The sequence below is a fragment of the Scyliorhinus canicula genome, chromosome 21, assembly GCF_902713615.1.
Source record: "Scyliorhinus canicula chromosome 21, sScyCan1.1, whole genome shotgun sequence".
NCBI lineage: Eukaryota > Metazoa > Chordata > Chondrichthyes > Carcharhiniformes > Scyliorhinidae > Scyliorhinus > Scyliorhinus canicula.
Window position 1 is genome coordinate 56821349 of NC_052166.1, and position 18280 is coordinate 56839628.

Genomic DNA, 18280 nt, shown 5'->3' on the forward strand with positions numbered 1-18280 from the left:
GCTGGAAATGTAAACAGAAACTGCTGGAAAATCCCAGCAGGTTTGGCAGCATCTGTGGCGAGAGAAACAGGTAACATTTTTGAGTCCGTATGACTCCAGAGCTGAAGAAAGGGTGAAATATAATGGATTTTATACTGTGGAAGGGGGTTGGAGCTGGTGGAGCAAAATAGGTCTGGGATAGTTGGGAGCCATGGATAGATGTCCATGACATCTTTGTCAATTCTCTCCTGAGCTCCCACTGATTTTGCTCCACCCTATCTCTTCAACAATATAAAATCCACCATATTTCTACCTCTCTTCAGCTCTGAAGAGGTCTTATGGACTCAAAACATTAATGTTGATACTCTCTCTCTGCATAGGTCCTGCCAGACCTGAACTTTTCCAGCATTTTCTATTTTTATTTTATGTATTTAGTACTGTTTGATCTGATGCAAGTGGTGTGAGCAGAGTTGAGGTTTGTGGAAAAACAATATTTTTATGCAGAAAACGATTGAGTTTTCCAACCGTTTGCCCATTTGTGCATTGCACTACATGTTAAAATCGTAGAATTAACTACATTCAAATTGATTTTTTTCCTTTACATTTACAAAAATTTCTGAATTTCACATACCTGACTTTCTTTTAATTTGTTTGCTGCAGCATTCCAATCGGCTGGAGGAGTATGAAAAGGAAGTGGTGAGTGCATTGCGCTATTTTAAAACCATTGTGGATAAAATGGTGATTGACAAAAGGTGCTCGAGATGTTGCCGGGATCAGCCAGTAAAGTCCTGGAGGCCATCTTGCCATTAGTACAAGTGGATTCACGCATTCAACAGAGGTGAGTGAGTAAAATTCTGTGACTCACAAGAATTCTGCTCGGTGCTTAGAGGTTAATCACTGATGACTCACAAGCTTGACCGATGTGACTTTTTTTTTGTTTGGTCATTACTGACTCACAGCTCCAGGGACCTGGATTCAATTCTGGCTTCGGGTGACTGTGTGGAGTTTGCACTTTCTCCCCGTGTCTGCGTGGACTTCCTCCGGGTGCTTTGGTTTCCTCCCACAGTCCAAAGATGTGCAGGTTAGGTGGATTGGCCATGTTAAATTGCCCTTTTGTGTCCAAAACATTTGATGGGGTTACTGGCAAGGGTGGAGACGTTGGCTTAAGTAGGGTACTCTTGGGCGGCATAGTGGTTCGCACTGCTGCCTCGCGGCACCAAGGTCCCAGGGTCGATCCCGGCTCTGGGTCACTGTCCGTGTGGCGTTTGCACATTCTCCCCATGTTTGCATAGGTTTCGCCCCACAACCCAAAAATGTGCAGGATAGGTGGATTGGCCACGCTCAAAATTGCCCCTTAATTGGAAGAAATGAATTGGCCACTTTAAATTTATTTTAAAAAAGAAGGGTACTCTTTCCAAGGGCCCGTGCAGGCTCGATGGGACGAATGGCCTCCTGCACTGTAAATTCTATAATTCTATGATAATTAGAAGTGAGATCGGCACTTATGCATAACAGACTTGACACATAACTGAGGGCAGCCTGCCTGTTGGAAAGCAAATTATTGATTATGATTGTGTCCAACCAACAAGTTGTATATCTCACATGAAAGCACATCTGACTTGATGACTCTGGCAACATTGGATGTAACAAAGAAGAAATTAATTGACATGTATAATAGCTTGGGTAAGTAAAATCTAGATGGGATAGAGCACTCTTTCATTTAAATATCAGGATATTATGAGGTGCAGAAAATAATCAACAGGGATGTTAAAACGCAAATGCTCTGCATACTGAATCCAGTCCGCTTCACCCGCATTGAATACTTTAAGCATGCCAAAGAGCGGACGTCTGGTGGCGGCATGTAGGGAGAAGTCGCGCAAGATAACTCCTACCAAGGTACTTGTTATTCGGCCCTTTTTGAACAGTACTTGAAGATACAAAGTGCCTGCATCAGATAAATGCTAAGAAAGGCTGGGAATACAAAGCCTGGGGATGAAAATCTGTGCACAGGTTCTGAGGCTTTGCATGGTTCCTTTGTGGATGAAATGATGGAGACTACTCCTGTGACTGCGGCCGCTCCAGTAACGGCAGACGTGCTTGCTGGCATGCTATCAACTGAATTCAATAAGTAGTTTGAGAAGCAGTGGAGATCGAGGAAGCCCTGGATCACATCCGATCGAAATTGGAAAAGATCTCCGAGACGGTGATTGTGCATGGTGTGGTGTTACAGGCCGTGGAGAAGGCTTTGTCGAGCAACTTCTAACAAATTCCCTTGCTGTAGGCCGAGATTTCCCTTGCTGGAGGCTGAGTTTGCAAGGTAAAGATGCTGAGGGCTAAAGTTGATGATGTGGAGAACCGCGCGCGGAGACAGAACCGCAGAATCATGGGGTTGCCAGAGGGTATGGAAGGCCTGACTCCCACTGCATATTTTTGCAGACATATGGTGAGATGATGGGGGAGGGTGGGCTCGTGTCCCCCCCCAGAGCTGGACTGGGCTCATTGGACATTCCAGCAGAAGCCCTGTCTGAACAAACCACCACAGGCAGTCATCATTCGGTTTTGCAGCCTTCAGGAGAAGGAACGGGTCCTGAAGTGGGCCAAGGAACACTGAGACAATAAAATGGGAAGGTAACCTTGTCGGGATTTACCAAGAAGTTGGAGCTGAACTGGCGGGTAGCCTTCATCAAAGCCTTATACAAGAACTGACTTTGGTTTGGGGTGGTGTATGCGGCGAGGCCTATGTAATCTATGAGTTGAAACACTCTTATTTTGATGCGCCAGAGAAGACCTTTGTTGAAAAGCATGGACTTGGCTTGAGTTTTTTTTTCTTATTCGTTCATGGGATTTGGTGCCTTGTTGGCTGAGCCAGCATTTATTGCCCATCCCGGAGGACATTTAAGAATCAACCACGTTGCTGTGGATCTGGAATCACACGTTGGCCAACCAGATAAGGGCGGCAGATTTCCTTCCCTAAAGGGTATTAGTGAACCAGATGAATTTTTGTTTTGCGACAATCGATAATGGTTTCATGGTCACCATTTAGACTTTAATTCCAGATTCTTATTGAGCCCAAATTTCACCATCTGCCATGGTGGGATTCAAACCCAGGTCTCCAGAGCATGACTCTGGGTCTCTGGATTATTAGTCCAATGATAATACCACTACGCCACTGTTAATTGTGCTCTGTAAGGTCTTTGAGTGTTGGGAGGCCCACTATTTGGTTGGAATGTAAGGGGGGGGGGGGGCTCCCAGTGAAAAGGTCGAGAGTATTTGCTCAGGAAAGAATCTGAGTTCTGATGTGATGTTTTTCCAGGAGACACATTTGTAGGTAAGGGATCAGACCAGATTGTGGAAGAGGTGGGTGAACCACGTATTTTGGTGGAGTGGGGGGAGGGATTGAGAGTGAGGGGCAGAGAGGCTCCCAGTTAAAGACATGACTGGGGATGTTGGCTTGCAAGAAGTCAGAGATCCAAGATGACACCTTAATACGGACTATGAAGCAGTTGTGTTTGTTGGCATGGCTGGGTATCTTGAGTGAGTGTCTTCAAGTGAAGTTTGAATGCACGTGGCATTCCAGGAAAGAGGAAAATTGGAAAGAGAGGTTGAAACCTAGGAGGTGGATCCTTTGTGAAGACATGTGAATGAAAGCACATTTGGGAAAAGATTCCAAGGCATGTATGTCGCCAGTGGAGATGGGAAACCCTTATGTGAAAGAGAGTTCTAGTGAGGCCAGTTGGCTCACAGTCTGACAAACATCTGGGGAATTGATGCAAAATCTGTAGAAGTTGTTTTGGATGGCATCTGTCACTTGGATTCAGAATAAGGGGTGACTGTGTACTTGGAGCATTGGAGTATAAAATGAACTTTGTAACTTCTGTCATCCTAATGAATCTATATGTAAAAGTATAGTGGGGTGAAGGAGTGGTGTATTATAGTTCGTCTTGTTTAATGTTTTATTCTTTTGTTAAAAGTTCATCAGTCATCTCCTGTGACTTCAGCAGCCCACCATCCATAGATCCAAACTTTTATATTTTGTTTGGATCCATCAAGCCAGGTTTCACTTTGGGATGTGACTTGTTCAGTAGTATCATCAGCTAGAATCATAACTCTGATACTTGTTAATGTATTTTTCCAAACCTCAGCCAAATTGTTCCTCATACTGTAGTAATTTTCTTTGTTGAAATTTAACATCCTGGCTTCTGATGAACAACCTCATTTTCAAACGTAATGTAAAATTCTATCTGCATACTAACATTTTGTGACTCAGGTTATCAAGACAACGATACCTCTCTGTACCTCAGTTCTGCAGTCTCTCCATTTAGATAATATGCTACATTTCTATTCTTGTCAAAGTGAGCAAGTTCACATTTTTCCACATTTGGATTCACATCTGCCAAATTTTTGCCCACTCACTTAACCTACCTATATTCCTTTGCAAATTCCTTCTGACCTGTTGTCAACTTGCTTTCTTAAACCCACTCCCCTTTTAATGAAATGAAAATCGCTTATTGTCACAAGTAGGCTTCAATGAAGTCACTGTGAAAAGCCCCTAGTCGCCACATTCCGGCGCCTGTTCGGGGAGGCTGGTACGGGAATTGAACCGTGCTGCTGGCCTGCTTGGTCTGCTTTAAAAGCCAGCGATTTAGCCCAGTGTGCTAAACCAGCTAAATAGTTATTTTATAAATAAAGCCTGATTTTCTATTTCAGTTTAAGTTCTTTTTGTTAACATAGTCTTGTGTTGGTGTCTTTCCTAATGAAGGTTATGAATTGAAAATCTAGGGGGGGGGTGGTCACAATCAGAGACCATAATTAATTCATGTTACAGGTTTTCAGATCATTTTCTGTTAATATTGTGAAGATTTAAAAAGGGGGAAACGATTATCGTTTTTGTTGATTATGCCATGGTCTCCACATGATCTGCATTGTTCTCTCTGGCTTGGCATAGAGATTCTTAATGCCTTTATTTGATAATGTTTTACACTATCCCAATGGGTCCATTACACCTCAGTTTCCCCTTTTGTGTCAAAAATAACTTGTTTGCCTGCTGTGGCTCCTCCTCATTCATCATGAACTTGTTATGCCTGATATCATCAGAACTGTCTGCATGGGGTGTAAATCTGCACCGTGCCGCCTTTTTGACCTTCTTTGGCCACCTTTATAGTCTGCACTCCAAATATTATCTTCCATTTGGTGTCAGTTATTGTTTGAATAAGCCCCCTATGAAACACCGAGTTGTTTCACTACATTCAAGGTGCTATACAAGTGGAAGTTGACAACTGTGTTTGTGTTGCCTCAAATATTTTGAAATGTTACTTCTACTTGAATATTAATGCAACTAGTGTATCTCTCTCCATTTTCTATATTTTATATTGGCTAACATTTGTATGTACTTATTTTATATAACTTCAAAAGTGGTAAAATTTCTAGACTGTTGGGTGTGTTCAATACTGACTTGTACAAGATTTCAAACAGAAAAAGTAAATATCAACGGTTAAATGGTGCTGCTAAGAAGGCACTGGTTATTCAATTTTTGGTTTAATGGCAATGTGATTTTGTAAACTCCTGTTTTATCCCAAAACAAGGGGCGCAATCTCACGGAACAGTTTCTAAAGTGTCGTTTGTGGCATGTTCTGCTGGGAATTTCCACCGGCTCTGTTGGCGCGTTCTGCGCAACTATCTAACCACACTTCATCACATGTTTGGACCATGGGGAGTTTCTCTCCGGTCAAACCCACACTTAAAATTGTTTTCATCACTGGGGAGCTGAACCTGCTGGTCACACCAGCTCCTCTGAGATCAGGCCACCATTTGAAAGGCTGCCCCAATCTCTGGGGGCTTGTGCCCCCCCCCCCCCCCCCCCCCCCCCCACCCACCACCCATGGGCAATGTCATTTGCCCTCTCCCTTCAGGCCTTCCCATGCCCTTTTGTGTCTCCCCTCTTTCAGGACCCCCAACCTTCATTTCCTCCCCCCTTCATCACTCGTATTTGAAACTTCTGAGGTCTATTTGTGATTATATTTAAATTATGCAGAGGGGACCGGAATGTGGAGCCTTTGGCACTGTCCTTTCAGTATTGGAATCAGTATTTGATTACAGCCGTGACTGATGTTTTCTCTTGAGCAGCTTTAATGTTCCTTGAGTTTCTTTGAGCTGAGCTCTTGGATTTGCTAAAGGGCAGTTGATGTGGGAAATGAAAATACACTTTGTTGGATTTTAAAACGGTGAAAGAAAAAATGATTGGACTGGCATGGGGAGTTACTTGTCATGTAATCTGTGTTACATTTGGTTGCGCTTTTATCATTGGGTCCACTGTCTTTTTATGTACCATGCTGTACCACCATCAATCTTAATTTCAATAAGCCAAATAATTAATAAATTCTCTGTTGTACTAATTACAGGACAGTAATCAGCAGGAATCAAGTGGTGTATTTGTGGTAGGCTCATACATTTGACCTCTTTTGGTGGAAAGCTATCCAAGTCAGGAACTTCTAATTAACACCATTTCTTATAGGCCTCGAAGTGTTTGAGGCTGTTGCTTTGTATGACTAAGCAATTGTTAGCTTACTTGAAGCATGACCTCGGGTGACTGTCTGTGTGGAGTTGCACATTCTTCCTGTGTCTGCGTGGATTTCCTCTGGGTTCCTCCCACAGTTTATAAGATGTGCAGATTATCATAGAATTTACAGTGCAGAAGGAGGCCATTCGGCTCATCGAGTCTGCACCGGCTCTTAGAAAGAGCACCCTACCCAAGGTCAACACCTCCACCCTATCCCCATAACCCAGTAACCCCACCCAACATTAAGGGCAATTTTGGACAGTAAGGGCAACTTATCATGGCCAATCCACCTAACCTGCACATCTTTGGACTGTGGGAGGAAACCGGAGCACCCAGAGGAAACCCACGCACGCACGGGGAGGATGTGCAGACTCCGCACAGACAGCGACCCAAGCCGGAATCGAACCTGGGACCCTGGAGCTGTGAAGCAATTGTGCTATCCACAATGCTACCGTGCTGCCCTCCGATTAGGTGGATTGACTATGCTAAATTGCCCGAGGTGGGGTTACAGGGATAGGAGGGGGGGGGGAACTGGCCCTAAGTAGGGTGCTATTTCAGAGGGTCGGTGCAGACTTGATGGGCCGAATTGCCGCCTCCTGCACTATATCGATTCTATGATTCTATAAATGTTTCACTGGACTTGGCCAGTAATAGATGTGCAGTGTATCATAAGTGATAAAGAATAGAAAATATAGCTATTCAGACAATATTTTTGCTTTATTTTGCTACATCCAAGCTTGAATACTTTATTCTTGCGAAATTAATTAACAATTAAATACAATTATCTTGCATACATTAAGTAGAAGAGTTAGCATTTTATATGGTGATGGGGTAGGTGCTAGCAAGAGGCAAAGAAATATCAGAGATAGAAGGTTAAAGATATTGTTGGGCAAACTTTTGAAAGCCAGGGTGCAAGTAGGATTGAGAGGAGTAAGGGCATTATAGCTAGATAATTAGTCAAGAAAGCGAAGGGGGCATGCGATCAGGTGCAAGATTAATAGAATGAAAGATGATCTCAATGAAACATCTAAAATTCTGAAGTTAGGTGCTGAAGAGCTTGGCACTCTAGGGGTTACAGTCTCAGGATAAGAGATCAAGTACTTGGGACTAAGTTGAACAATTTTCATACCAACTTCTCCGAACAGGCGCTGGAATGTGGCGACTAGGGGCTTTTCACAGTAACTTCATTTGAAGCCTACTTGTGACATTAAGCGATTTTCATTCATTTAATTTCATTTCTTCACGGTTCTGTAATTCTCCACTCAGAAGACCGAGAATGCTCAATTGTTCAGTATATTCAAGACTGAGATTGATCGATATTTGGACAAGGGATTCGAGGAATATGGGGTTAGGGCAGGCAAGTGGAGGTGAAGTAGAAAATCAGCCAGGACCTTTTCAGCAGCTAGTAGCTTGGGGGTTATTCCCGTTCTGGTCTCTTGCGTTCGTAAATGGAGGCTAATAGCTGGACGTGTGGGTGGCGGGGGTTTCCCAAATACGATGAGGCAAGGGTTTAGAGGAATTTTTAAACCAGATACAAAATCCAGACATGATTAGATGAGGCACATCGAGCCATTGTAACTGTACAGGACAGAGTTGTGTGCTAGGTTCTGTGAAGCATAGGACTTGGGTTACACTATTATCAGAAGGACAGAGAAAGAATCAATCAACCAAGATGATGAATGGGTAGAATTAACACGCAGTATACCCGCGTGGAGCTGTTTTCTCCATTTTTTCAGGGTGATTTCAATGCAAATCTGCTGCTTCATAATTCTTAAATTTAAAAAAGAAAAGTGGCTTCTTTTCAGCAGGTGCTTGGTTTAAATTTCTCAACAGGTGGCTGTTGGTGAAGGGCTCAGAGATTGGTGACCTGCTAGTTGGAAATGCACATCAGGCTAGTCAAAACCTGTGGTGAGAAGATGAGTTCATACTTCTGGTGTACAATTCTTCATTTGAACCGCTTCCAATAAAGGACTGTACGACTGAAAGGTTAATCTGTTTGTTCCCTCCATAGATATTGACTGGCCCAATTGCATGTTTCCAGCATTTTCTGGTTTTGCTATGATTTCAGCAGTTGCAGTTTTTTTTTGCTTTGTAAACTGCCGGCTGGCTTCTTTTAAATCGTTTGAGAGTGGAGTGTAAAGTAGATGCAGAGTTACTTGTATTTTCTTTCTTTTCCAGCTCAGCCATTACATCCTGTTTAAATCAGGTATATCAGAGCCTGGCCAATCTGATTCGCTGGTCTGATCAAGTTATTTTAGAAGGTGTGAATCTAGATGACAAGGAAAGGGTCATGGCGATGATTAAGGCAGTGCTTGATGGAGTAAAGGTATGTACAAAAATTTGGACCATCTAAACCCCTGGTTTTGTTTTCCGACACCGCCTTTCATTAAGCTGTGGGGATGGGTGCTAGGTGGAAGAACGAGTAATTGTTTTTCTTGTCCGCCGCCATTTTAATCTGAGTGCCACAAAACATCTCGGCCAGATTAATTTGTGTCATTCTCAGCTCTCTCTAAATTTCCCTGTGGTCCCATATGAACAGCACCCACAACAGCAGGACAGAGATTGATTGTTCACTGCATAAATTGTGGACGGAAGCCCTTTCACTTTATTTGATGTGAATTGAAATAAAGATTTTGTTCTTTCTATAAATTTTAAACAACATACCTGTAAAAGAAAGGAAATTGTAAAATGGTCTATTTAACCCGAATTTACAATATGACGCGACAGGATTGCACATTTTTTCCTTTCTTATATTTGCGTTCAGGCCATAAACCTATGGATAGGTTTTGCTGACTTTTCAATTGTGTACATTTAAATTGTCATAGGTGAATTACTTTTAAAATTATATGTTTAATTCCAACACGTTGAATCTGCTCTCCCTTGAAAATATGAATGGACTGTAATCAACAAAGTGAACCGACTGAAATTTTAAGACAACAATGGAAAAGTGAGCGTCAGCGTGAATTTCAACCCACTTGAGAGTGTCTTAGTATGAGAAGCATTAATTGGCATTTCAGATTGTGCACCTACTGAAATAAGCCAAATACTGCGAATTCTGGAATTGGAAACAAAAACAGAATGCTGGAAAAACTCTGAAAAATGTCTGGCAACATCTGGAGAGAGAGAGAGAGAAAACCAAGTTCACGTTTCGAGTCCGTTTGACTCTTCATTGCAACTAAAAGAGGAAGAAAGTGGATTGGATATTATATTGTATAGTTGGGTAAATTCCACTTTTCCTCCACCTAGTGAATTTGAGAATTGGACAAATCTGATAAACCCTGGAAACCGCAATTTGTAAAGTGAATACTGGTGTGACGTACTGATTTCCTATTTGGAGCAGGGAAAGCACTTTGCCTCCATTCTGTCATGATGTCCTGTCATTTACCGTTTCCCCACACATGGCTAAATAATGGTCCATGGGAGAGGAGAGACTACAGCAAATTTAATGTTCTACTTTGTGAAGGAAAAGTGTGAATATCTGATAATCTTGTAAATATTACTGGAAAATGTGCTTGATAAAATTTGAGTATATTTTGAAATTACATGAGGTAAAATAACCTGGCAAATCACAATGGAAGAAACCCACTGATCATGTTTGTGGTTGGTGTATCCCTACACTTGGTGTCCCCATTCCCTAGTGTTGTGATTTTGGCATTGCTTATTTTGTAGAAAAACTGTATTAGGCTGCTGACTCTATAGGTGTGTAAATCTTCTGTGCTTTGAGGTTCATGTGCAAATTTCCATCTGGGTGTAACAGCGGAATGAACCAAAGTTTAGACAGCTATCTATTGATTAGATTGCTCCTGTGTATCTTGATTTTGATTTGTCTTAATGCATAATGTTCCAATTGTTAGCACGTGAAATAATCAATTGTACGATGCTCTGCTTGCTTTTGTGTAGGAGCTTGTGAAACTGACAATAGAGAAGCAAGAACAACCATCCCCAACCTCTCCTGTGAAACCCAGCCAACCAGCATCTAAAACTGACAGGTAAGAATTATTTCCCTCTAAATCATTTGAGATAGATAAATAACAGATCAAATCTTCACTTGATTTGCCATATAAATGAGAGAGTCTGCTTCAAAAATTGTTTTAAAAAAATATTTTGCAATGTTACAATGCTTTAGGACTATGTTATATGTAATGGAATATGCTGATCTTGCCGCAAATATAATATCCAAGGGATTTTTGAACTTTACAGGGTATATTTCTCCTTGAGTACTGCAGAAATACTTTTAATAGATTTTTACTTCTCTGCCCTCTTTGATTGCCCTGAGTCTTCACGTAGACCAGGCTAGGTACACATGGTGAATTTCCTGATCTGATAGGCATCACTGGGTTTTACAGTCATGGTTTTTGTGCTAACCTGCAGATTAACAGATTAATTAAATCAGATGCAAAAGGAGGGGGCAACACAGGCGCCGTGGTTAGCATTGCTGCCTCATGGCGTAGAGGACCCAGGTTTGATCCCGGCCCCGAGTTACTGTGCGTCTGTGAAATTTGCGCGTTCTCCCCATCATCGTGGGTGGCGTTTAACTAATTATCTTGATCTGGGGCTTGACTCTTGCAGTACAACAGAGCTTCCACTGACTGACAGGGAGAAGGAAATTCTGACTAAAACCACTCCAATGACAAGATCCCTGGAGATACTTCCAGACTCTGTGGATGGCGAATGCGCCCCACCAAAACCGCCACTGCCTGGTATTCGCATCATGGAACAAAGGTAATTAATTAAAGAGGCAATCCCTCCTAATGTTTTATATGATTTCCCCAATGAGAAGTCAATCCTTTAAAATGAAGGGTGTCTAAGGGAGCAATGATTTAAATTAATGCCACTCATCATAAATCTCTACTTACCAGCTTACCATGACATTGTAACGATGTATCTCTTGTGACATTATCCATGGTATGTTTTACAATGATGGGACTGTTGGACCAGAAATCACAAGCTCAGCAAGAAAAATCTATCTGTGACTTACTAAGGAAGTTAAGGATGGGATTATATTAAAGGAAGAGGTGTATAATGTTGTGAAGAATAGTGTTTCGAGGATTGAGAGAGTTTTAGAAAGCATAACCAAAATTTTGATTAAAAGGGAAAAATATCAAATTAGAATAAATTAGTAAGAAAATGGACCATTCACCTGAGGAAGGAGCAGTGCTCCGAAAGCTAGTGTTTGAAACAAACCTGTTGGACTTTAACCTGGTGTTGTAAGACTTCTTACTGTGCTCACCCCAGCCCAATGCTGGCATCTCCACATCATAGAATAAATTAGCCAGCAATATAAAACAGAATTGTAAGAGCTTTCACAAGTACATAAAAAGGAGAGAACTGGAGGAAGTATTGGTTTCTCAGACAGACAGGAGAAATTATTATGGGAATTAAGAGATGGCAGACATATGAAACACGTTTTGTGTCTGCCTTCATATTGGAAAAAATGATATGCCAGAAATAAGGTGTATAAGAGGCTAATAAGAGTGAGGAACTTAAAGTGTAGGAAAAGCCTGGGAAACTTGAGGGACTTAAAAACTGACAAATTCCCAGGTCCTGATAGCCTACATCCTGGAGTTCTAAATGAGGCAGCGACAATGGCTGCACTGATGATTTTCCAACATTTCCTAGGTTTTGGAACAATGCTTGAGGTTCGAAAGTTAACAAATCCATTTTTGAATAGCAGAGACGTGAGCGAGAGAAAGCGGGAAACTACAGGACAGTTAGTTAGCCTGACATTTGTCAGAGGAAAATGGTGGAATTTTTATTAAGGGCTGCCTAACAATGTACTTCAATAACATGGGGAAGTTTGAGGTTATTCATTTAAGTCAGAATTAAAAAGCATAATGTTTTCTAAAAGATGTGAAGCTTTCAAATGTTGAATTGGGTGTACTTGTCCAAGGAACACAAAGTTAGCATACAGGTACAGCAAGCGAATAGAAAAGCAAATGGCATGCTTATGTATGACTAGTATTAATAGTATAATGTGCATGTACATATTATTGCATGTTTCTTGCTGTATCTCATAGAGCAGGTGCTGGTCATTGTGTATGCCTGTTTGTGGAAGTAGTCAGCGCATCACCTGCAGGGATTTAAATTCTCACCAATTGAAGGCACCTTTCTCAATACTGTATTTTGGGTAATCAATCCAATGGCATTTTATTTTTGTATATTGATCAGTGGTGTTTAAAGAAGGCCCACAGGTTCCTTTTCAAACTTTTTAAAAACAAAGCTAATTCTCTGCAATTCACTCATCGTGACTTAAAATGTTGTTGTTGGTGTCATACGAAGATCCTTCTATTTCCAGTTGACAATTCATTTTACTGCTGTATTGCTAAATCTGCATGAATTTGTTTGCAATACAGAATATTGCATCTTTAATCACCGATGTTCTTTGCCTTGCAGCAGTAATATTTCTCCAATTTTACCACCCCTACCACCTAAGAAGAGGCAGTCTGCACCTTCCCCAACTAGAGTGGCAGTGGTGCCTCCCATGAGTCGAGCTGCCAGTGGTTCTAGTTTACCTAATACCAAACAGGTATGGAAAAGTCTCTTATGATTTGTAGTTGGGGGCTGAAGCAGATGGGGTAAATGGATCAACTAACTTGGGCACGCAGTTACGGAATCCAAATTTGTAACCAGCAACTGGCCATGCACTGATTCATTTTAGATGTGGGTGGTGTCAGAAGTGCATTATGCTATGATTCTCTTATTGAACAGTTCATGAGGATGTTTGACAAACTAAAGAAGGTTATTTCCCTTTGATGCTGGTGATATCATGTCTAGCAGTAAAAGATATTTAAGTGCATTTGCCACGGCCTGAGTGTTTCAATCGTTTAAACTACCTAACACTAGTAGTTCATTATGGGCTTGATTCTCTGGTTCCCCAGCAGCATGTTCTCGGTCGTGCACCATTAAAGGGCGGCGGGATTCTATCCTCTTATCGCTTGTCAATGGGAGTTCCCACCCCACATCATCGGGAAACCTGCTGGCGGGCGGTGTGCTGCCGCCGGGAAAAGTGAATCACAACTACCGGAGAATTCTAGCTTTTTTCATCAATTCTGAAGTCACTAATATGTAACGCAACTCTGTGATATCATCTTTTACTAGGTCACAGTTTCAATACTGTGAAACGTTGGGTCCTCATCATGAAAAGGGGATTAAACCCACAGAGGGTAATGATGGAAATGGGAACGCAGCATTTAATTGGAGAGATTTGAGATATAAAATTCTTCTCCATTGAAATGGAGAATGCGGAGAGAAAATTAAAAATTCTGATAGTGAATAGGGAACTACTGTTCCTTTTGGGTGGAGAGTCCGTGATAAGGGGCCATGATTCAAATTGTCAGACTGGAGCAAAACATGAGAAGGAATCCACTTTTAATAGAGTGACATGAAGCATGGAATGCCATAGGAAGTGATTGTCTGAAAAGGCAATATAACTATTAAAGGGATCAGTGCAGACAAACTGGGCTGAATAGAAACAAGGAGCAGTAGGTGGTCATTTGACTCTTCAAGCTTGCTCACCGTTCAATATGAACATAGAACAGTACAACACAGAACAGTCCCTTCGGCCCTCGATGTTGTGCCGAGCTTTGTCTGAAACCAAGATCATGGTTGATCCTTGATCTCGGTGCCTTATTCCCACTGTCCCCTTAAATGGCAGCACGCTGTGCTGCAAATTTCAATGGTTAATATAAGCAATCTCAAAGGAAGATTCATCTCCGAGCAATAGTTTGGGAAAACAAATTAGATACAGATCTGTAATTACCAGACAACGATAGTGCTGCTGTAAACGTTTACCTCTGGTTCAGATATAAACCATCATTAATATCACTTTGCACAGTGGTTGCATTGTATTCTGAGTCATGTAAAGCTCTTAAGTACTGTAATATATTTTTAATTAAAAGATGTTTGACACAAATGTTCATTCACTGTTCACATCTTTTTTTAAAGATATTTTATTCCAAATATATTCACAGCCTTAACATCTAACAGAGTTTGTACATTTACTCCCCACTCACATGACAAACTGCTCCTCCAATATAGCCATGAACAGCTTCCACCATACCTCAAAGCCCTCCTTCGACCTCCTTAAAGCAAATTTGATTTTCTCCAACCTAGGAAACTTGTGCAAGTCTCCCAACCATCCCGCAAGACCCGGTGGCATGGTCAACCTGCAATTCAAAAGTATCCATCACTGGGCAATCAGAGGCGGAGGCCACAACATTGGCCCCCTTCCCTTCCAGCAGCCCTGGTACCTCCGACACCCCAAAGATCGTCACCATAGGGTCCAGCTTCATCTCGGCACCTACAATCCTTGATAGGTTCCTGAGCACTGCCTCCCAAAAGCTCTTCAACTCCTCATACCCCCAGAACTGGTTTAGCTCAGTGGGCTAGACAGCTGGTTTGTAATGCAGAACAAGCCAGCAGCGCGGATTCAATTCCCGAACCAGCTGAGAATTCTGAATTCTATCTCTGTGTACCCGAACAGGCGCCGGAATGTAGGGGCTTTTCACAGTAACTTCATTGCAGTGTTAATGTAAGCCTACTTGTGACAATAACAAAAGATTATTATTGTAACATATGGGCATGGTTTGCTGGCCCCATCCCACACCACTGGCACCTGTCCACTACTTCTGGAAATGCGAACTCAGTGCACCATCTTAAATTGTATAAGATTCATCCTTGCGCAGGAGGAGGGTGAGTTCACTCGGCGCATTACTTTGCACCAAAGTCCCCAACCTATCTCTCGCTTTCGCTCTCGCTCTCTGCAACTCCTCCTCCCACTTCCGCTTGATCCTTTTCACTAAGGCCGTGCCCTGCTCTCCCAACCACCCATATACATGTCCCCAATCATCTGGGAGCAACATTTTCTCCAAAAGCGAATACTCTGTACCTGAGGGAACAAAGGCAGCTCCTTGCTTGCAAAGTCCCGCAACTGCCGATATCTGAACTCACTCCCTCTTGGTAGCTCTTCCGCAGTTCCTCTAAACCCGCAAACATGTCCCCTCCGCAAATATGTCCCTGACCCGCAGTACCCGCTGCCCAATAGGAATGCAGCAAATTCGGGAGTGCCAGCCCCCCTTTCTGCCTTTGCAACAGAGCCCTCTTCACCTTCGGCACCTACAATGCCCACACAACTTCAGAGATTAACGCATCTACCCTCCGAAAAAAGACCTTCAAGGAGGAAAATTGGGAGGGACTGAATCACAAACAGGAATCTTTTTTAAAAAAATTGATTTTTATTACATTTGTAACCTTTCATACAAAAGAATATAACAGACGTGAACCATAACAAACATTCTTTAACACGATTCCATCAATTAACACTTTTTTTACGCGGCATAGTGGTTAACACTGCTGCCTCACAGCATCGAGGACCCAGATGCGATCCTGGCCCCGGGTCACTGTCCATGTCGAGTTTGCCACTCTCCCCATGTCTGCGCGGGTCTCGCCCCACAACCCAAAACGATGTGCAGGGTAGGTGATCGGCTATGCTAAATTGCCCCTTAATTGGAATTGGAAAAAAAAACCACAATTGAAAAAAAAAAACACTTTATACAAAGACTCTCGCCTCTTGCTCTTGCTCTCTCTCCTCCCGCCTTTTAAGAATCCCCTTAACCTCCTCTACCAACCCAGTCAAGTTCCACCTATGCATCGTTCACATCTTAAGCTTGTGTGTAATTAAGTAATACTTGAATTCTGTAATTACATTAAAGGTTTGTTCGTTTTTCTTGTGCAAATTTTGCAGGTGCACATGAGAGCAAATTAGTTACCTTGCATCACAGTGTCTCTGTTTCACAGTCAAGATGTCATAAAAATAATTACTGTCTTATATTTAGGACTTTGACGGTTTGGATTGCTATCTGCAAAGGCGGCTGTCTGGTGGCAGTCATTCCTATGGTGGGGAATCGCCACGGGTGTCTCCCTGCAACAGCATGGGAAAGCTGAGCAAATCAGATGAACAGCTATCCTCATTAGACAATGATAGTGGGCAGTGTTCACAGAACACAAGTTGTGAAACACTTGGTAAGATATTATTTGAAAAATCAGTTTACTATATTAATTTTGTGTTGCTGCATTGCTCGTGCTTGTCCCTTTACCTCTTTCAATGTATTTTCTACCATTTGCAAGGCATGGGACGACAGTGGTTAGCACGGCTGCCTCACAGCACCAGAAATCTTGAGTTTGAGTCCGGCCTTGGGTGACTGTCTGCGTGGAGTTTGTACGTTCTCCCCATGTCTATGAGAGTTTTCTCTGGGTGCTCTGGTTTCCTCCCACAGTCCAAAGATGTGCAGGTTAGGGGGTTACAGGGGTAGGATGGAGGAGTGGGCCTAGGTAGGGTGCTAGCATAGTTGCTTTTGAGCTGACTGCTTGGAGGTAAATTGAAAGGAGTTCATAGTGGGTATCATTTCTTTATGTACCCCGCCATTTAAACTCCTTGGCAAAATGCTTGACTTACTTGCAGTGGTCTATGTGACATACATTCAGAGTTGGTTTTGTTGACAGTAAATTAGGAGAAACTATTTACGGTGGCAAATGATCAGTTATCAGAGGAGGCAGATTTAAGGTGATTGACCAAAGGGAGTCCTGACCCTGCAGATGAGCAGCAAATGCTCGGGAATTTTAAATTTCGGATGGACAGATTCCGCTCCCTGGGCTCCTCGATGTTGTCCTCCGTGTCGGAGATTTGAGCCTGCTGTGTGCTGGTATAGGCCAGCTATTAATTTTTGACATTGGTTAGTGATTAACAGTGGAGCCCATCCCACCAACCCTCGTGCATCCCACCCCCAACCCAAATATACACCCCTTCTTGTACTGTATCATTCTGTGATTCTTGGGATGTGACGATCAGAGGCACATGTCAGCTGACTCCCCAGCCCTGACCATGTTGATAAGCAGAGTGGGCAGTAAGCTGGTTACAAAATTGAAAACTGTGGGTGTAGAGGTTGAAGGTATTTAGTCAGACTGACAGAAGGTGGGAAGTGGTGTTCCATGGGAATCCTTTCCATTTACATTGAAGATTTGTAACCTGAAACAGGTATACAATTTCAACATGTGCAGATGACACCAAATTGGGGGTATAGTTAGTACTGAGGAATACGGTGACAAAATTCAAGATGTTAGTAAACTTGCAGAATGGGTGTATAAGTGACAAATGAGTTTTGATTAGAGACAGATATTAAGTGCACTTTCTAAAAGTAACACGCAAATACTACAAGCGAAATAAAATTATAAATTGAGTATAGGAGTAAACGGGTTACAGATTTCCAGTTTTTAAAAGTAGCAACAGAGGTTAACAAGGCTGCTAAAAATGCAAACAAAACACTGGGATTTGTTTTTTGAGGAATAGAATTGAAAAGTAGATAAACTGTTATCTACTAAAGAACCTTGGTTAGACCAAATTTAGAGACCAGAACTCTGCCCTACCCTCAATGTTGCAAGAATGGGTACAGAGGCGCTGGAGAAAGTGCAATAAGAATTTACAAGGATAATACAAGAATAGAATCAGAAAATACTGGACAGAATCCGGCTCTTTTCTGAAGGTTTCAGGTGTGACCAGGTAGAGGTCTTTAAAATTTTGAGATTTAAAAAGGCAGATGTTAAAATGTTTCCACTTGTGGGGAAGGTGACTTCCAAACCTAAGGGCAATGAGTATAAGTGAGTCACTAATAAATAAGGAATTTAGCAGAAGCCTCTTTAAGCAGGGAGTAATTAAAATATGGCACTTGCTAATACAAGGAATAGGTGAGG

The 18280-nt window shown here is 42.2% G+C and overlaps 1 protein-coding gene across 1 annotated transcript in view; it reads left to right on the plus strand.

The window, feature by feature from the left end:
* LOC119955682 (rap guanine nucleotide exchange factor 1-like) overlaps window positions 1-18280 on the plus strand; it is a 207799-nt gene that overhangs the window by 84181 nt on the left and 105338 nt on the right. The window contains 7 exon segments of the mRNA XM_038782122.1: window positions 640-724; window positions 727-817; window positions 8714-8861; window positions 10436-10524; window positions 11105-11257; window positions 12929-13061; window positions 16369-16555. Coding sequence (XP_038638050.1) covers window positions 640-724; window positions 727-817; window positions 8714-8861; window positions 10436-10524; window positions 11105-11257; window positions 12929-13061; window positions 16369-16555 — 886 coding nt within the window.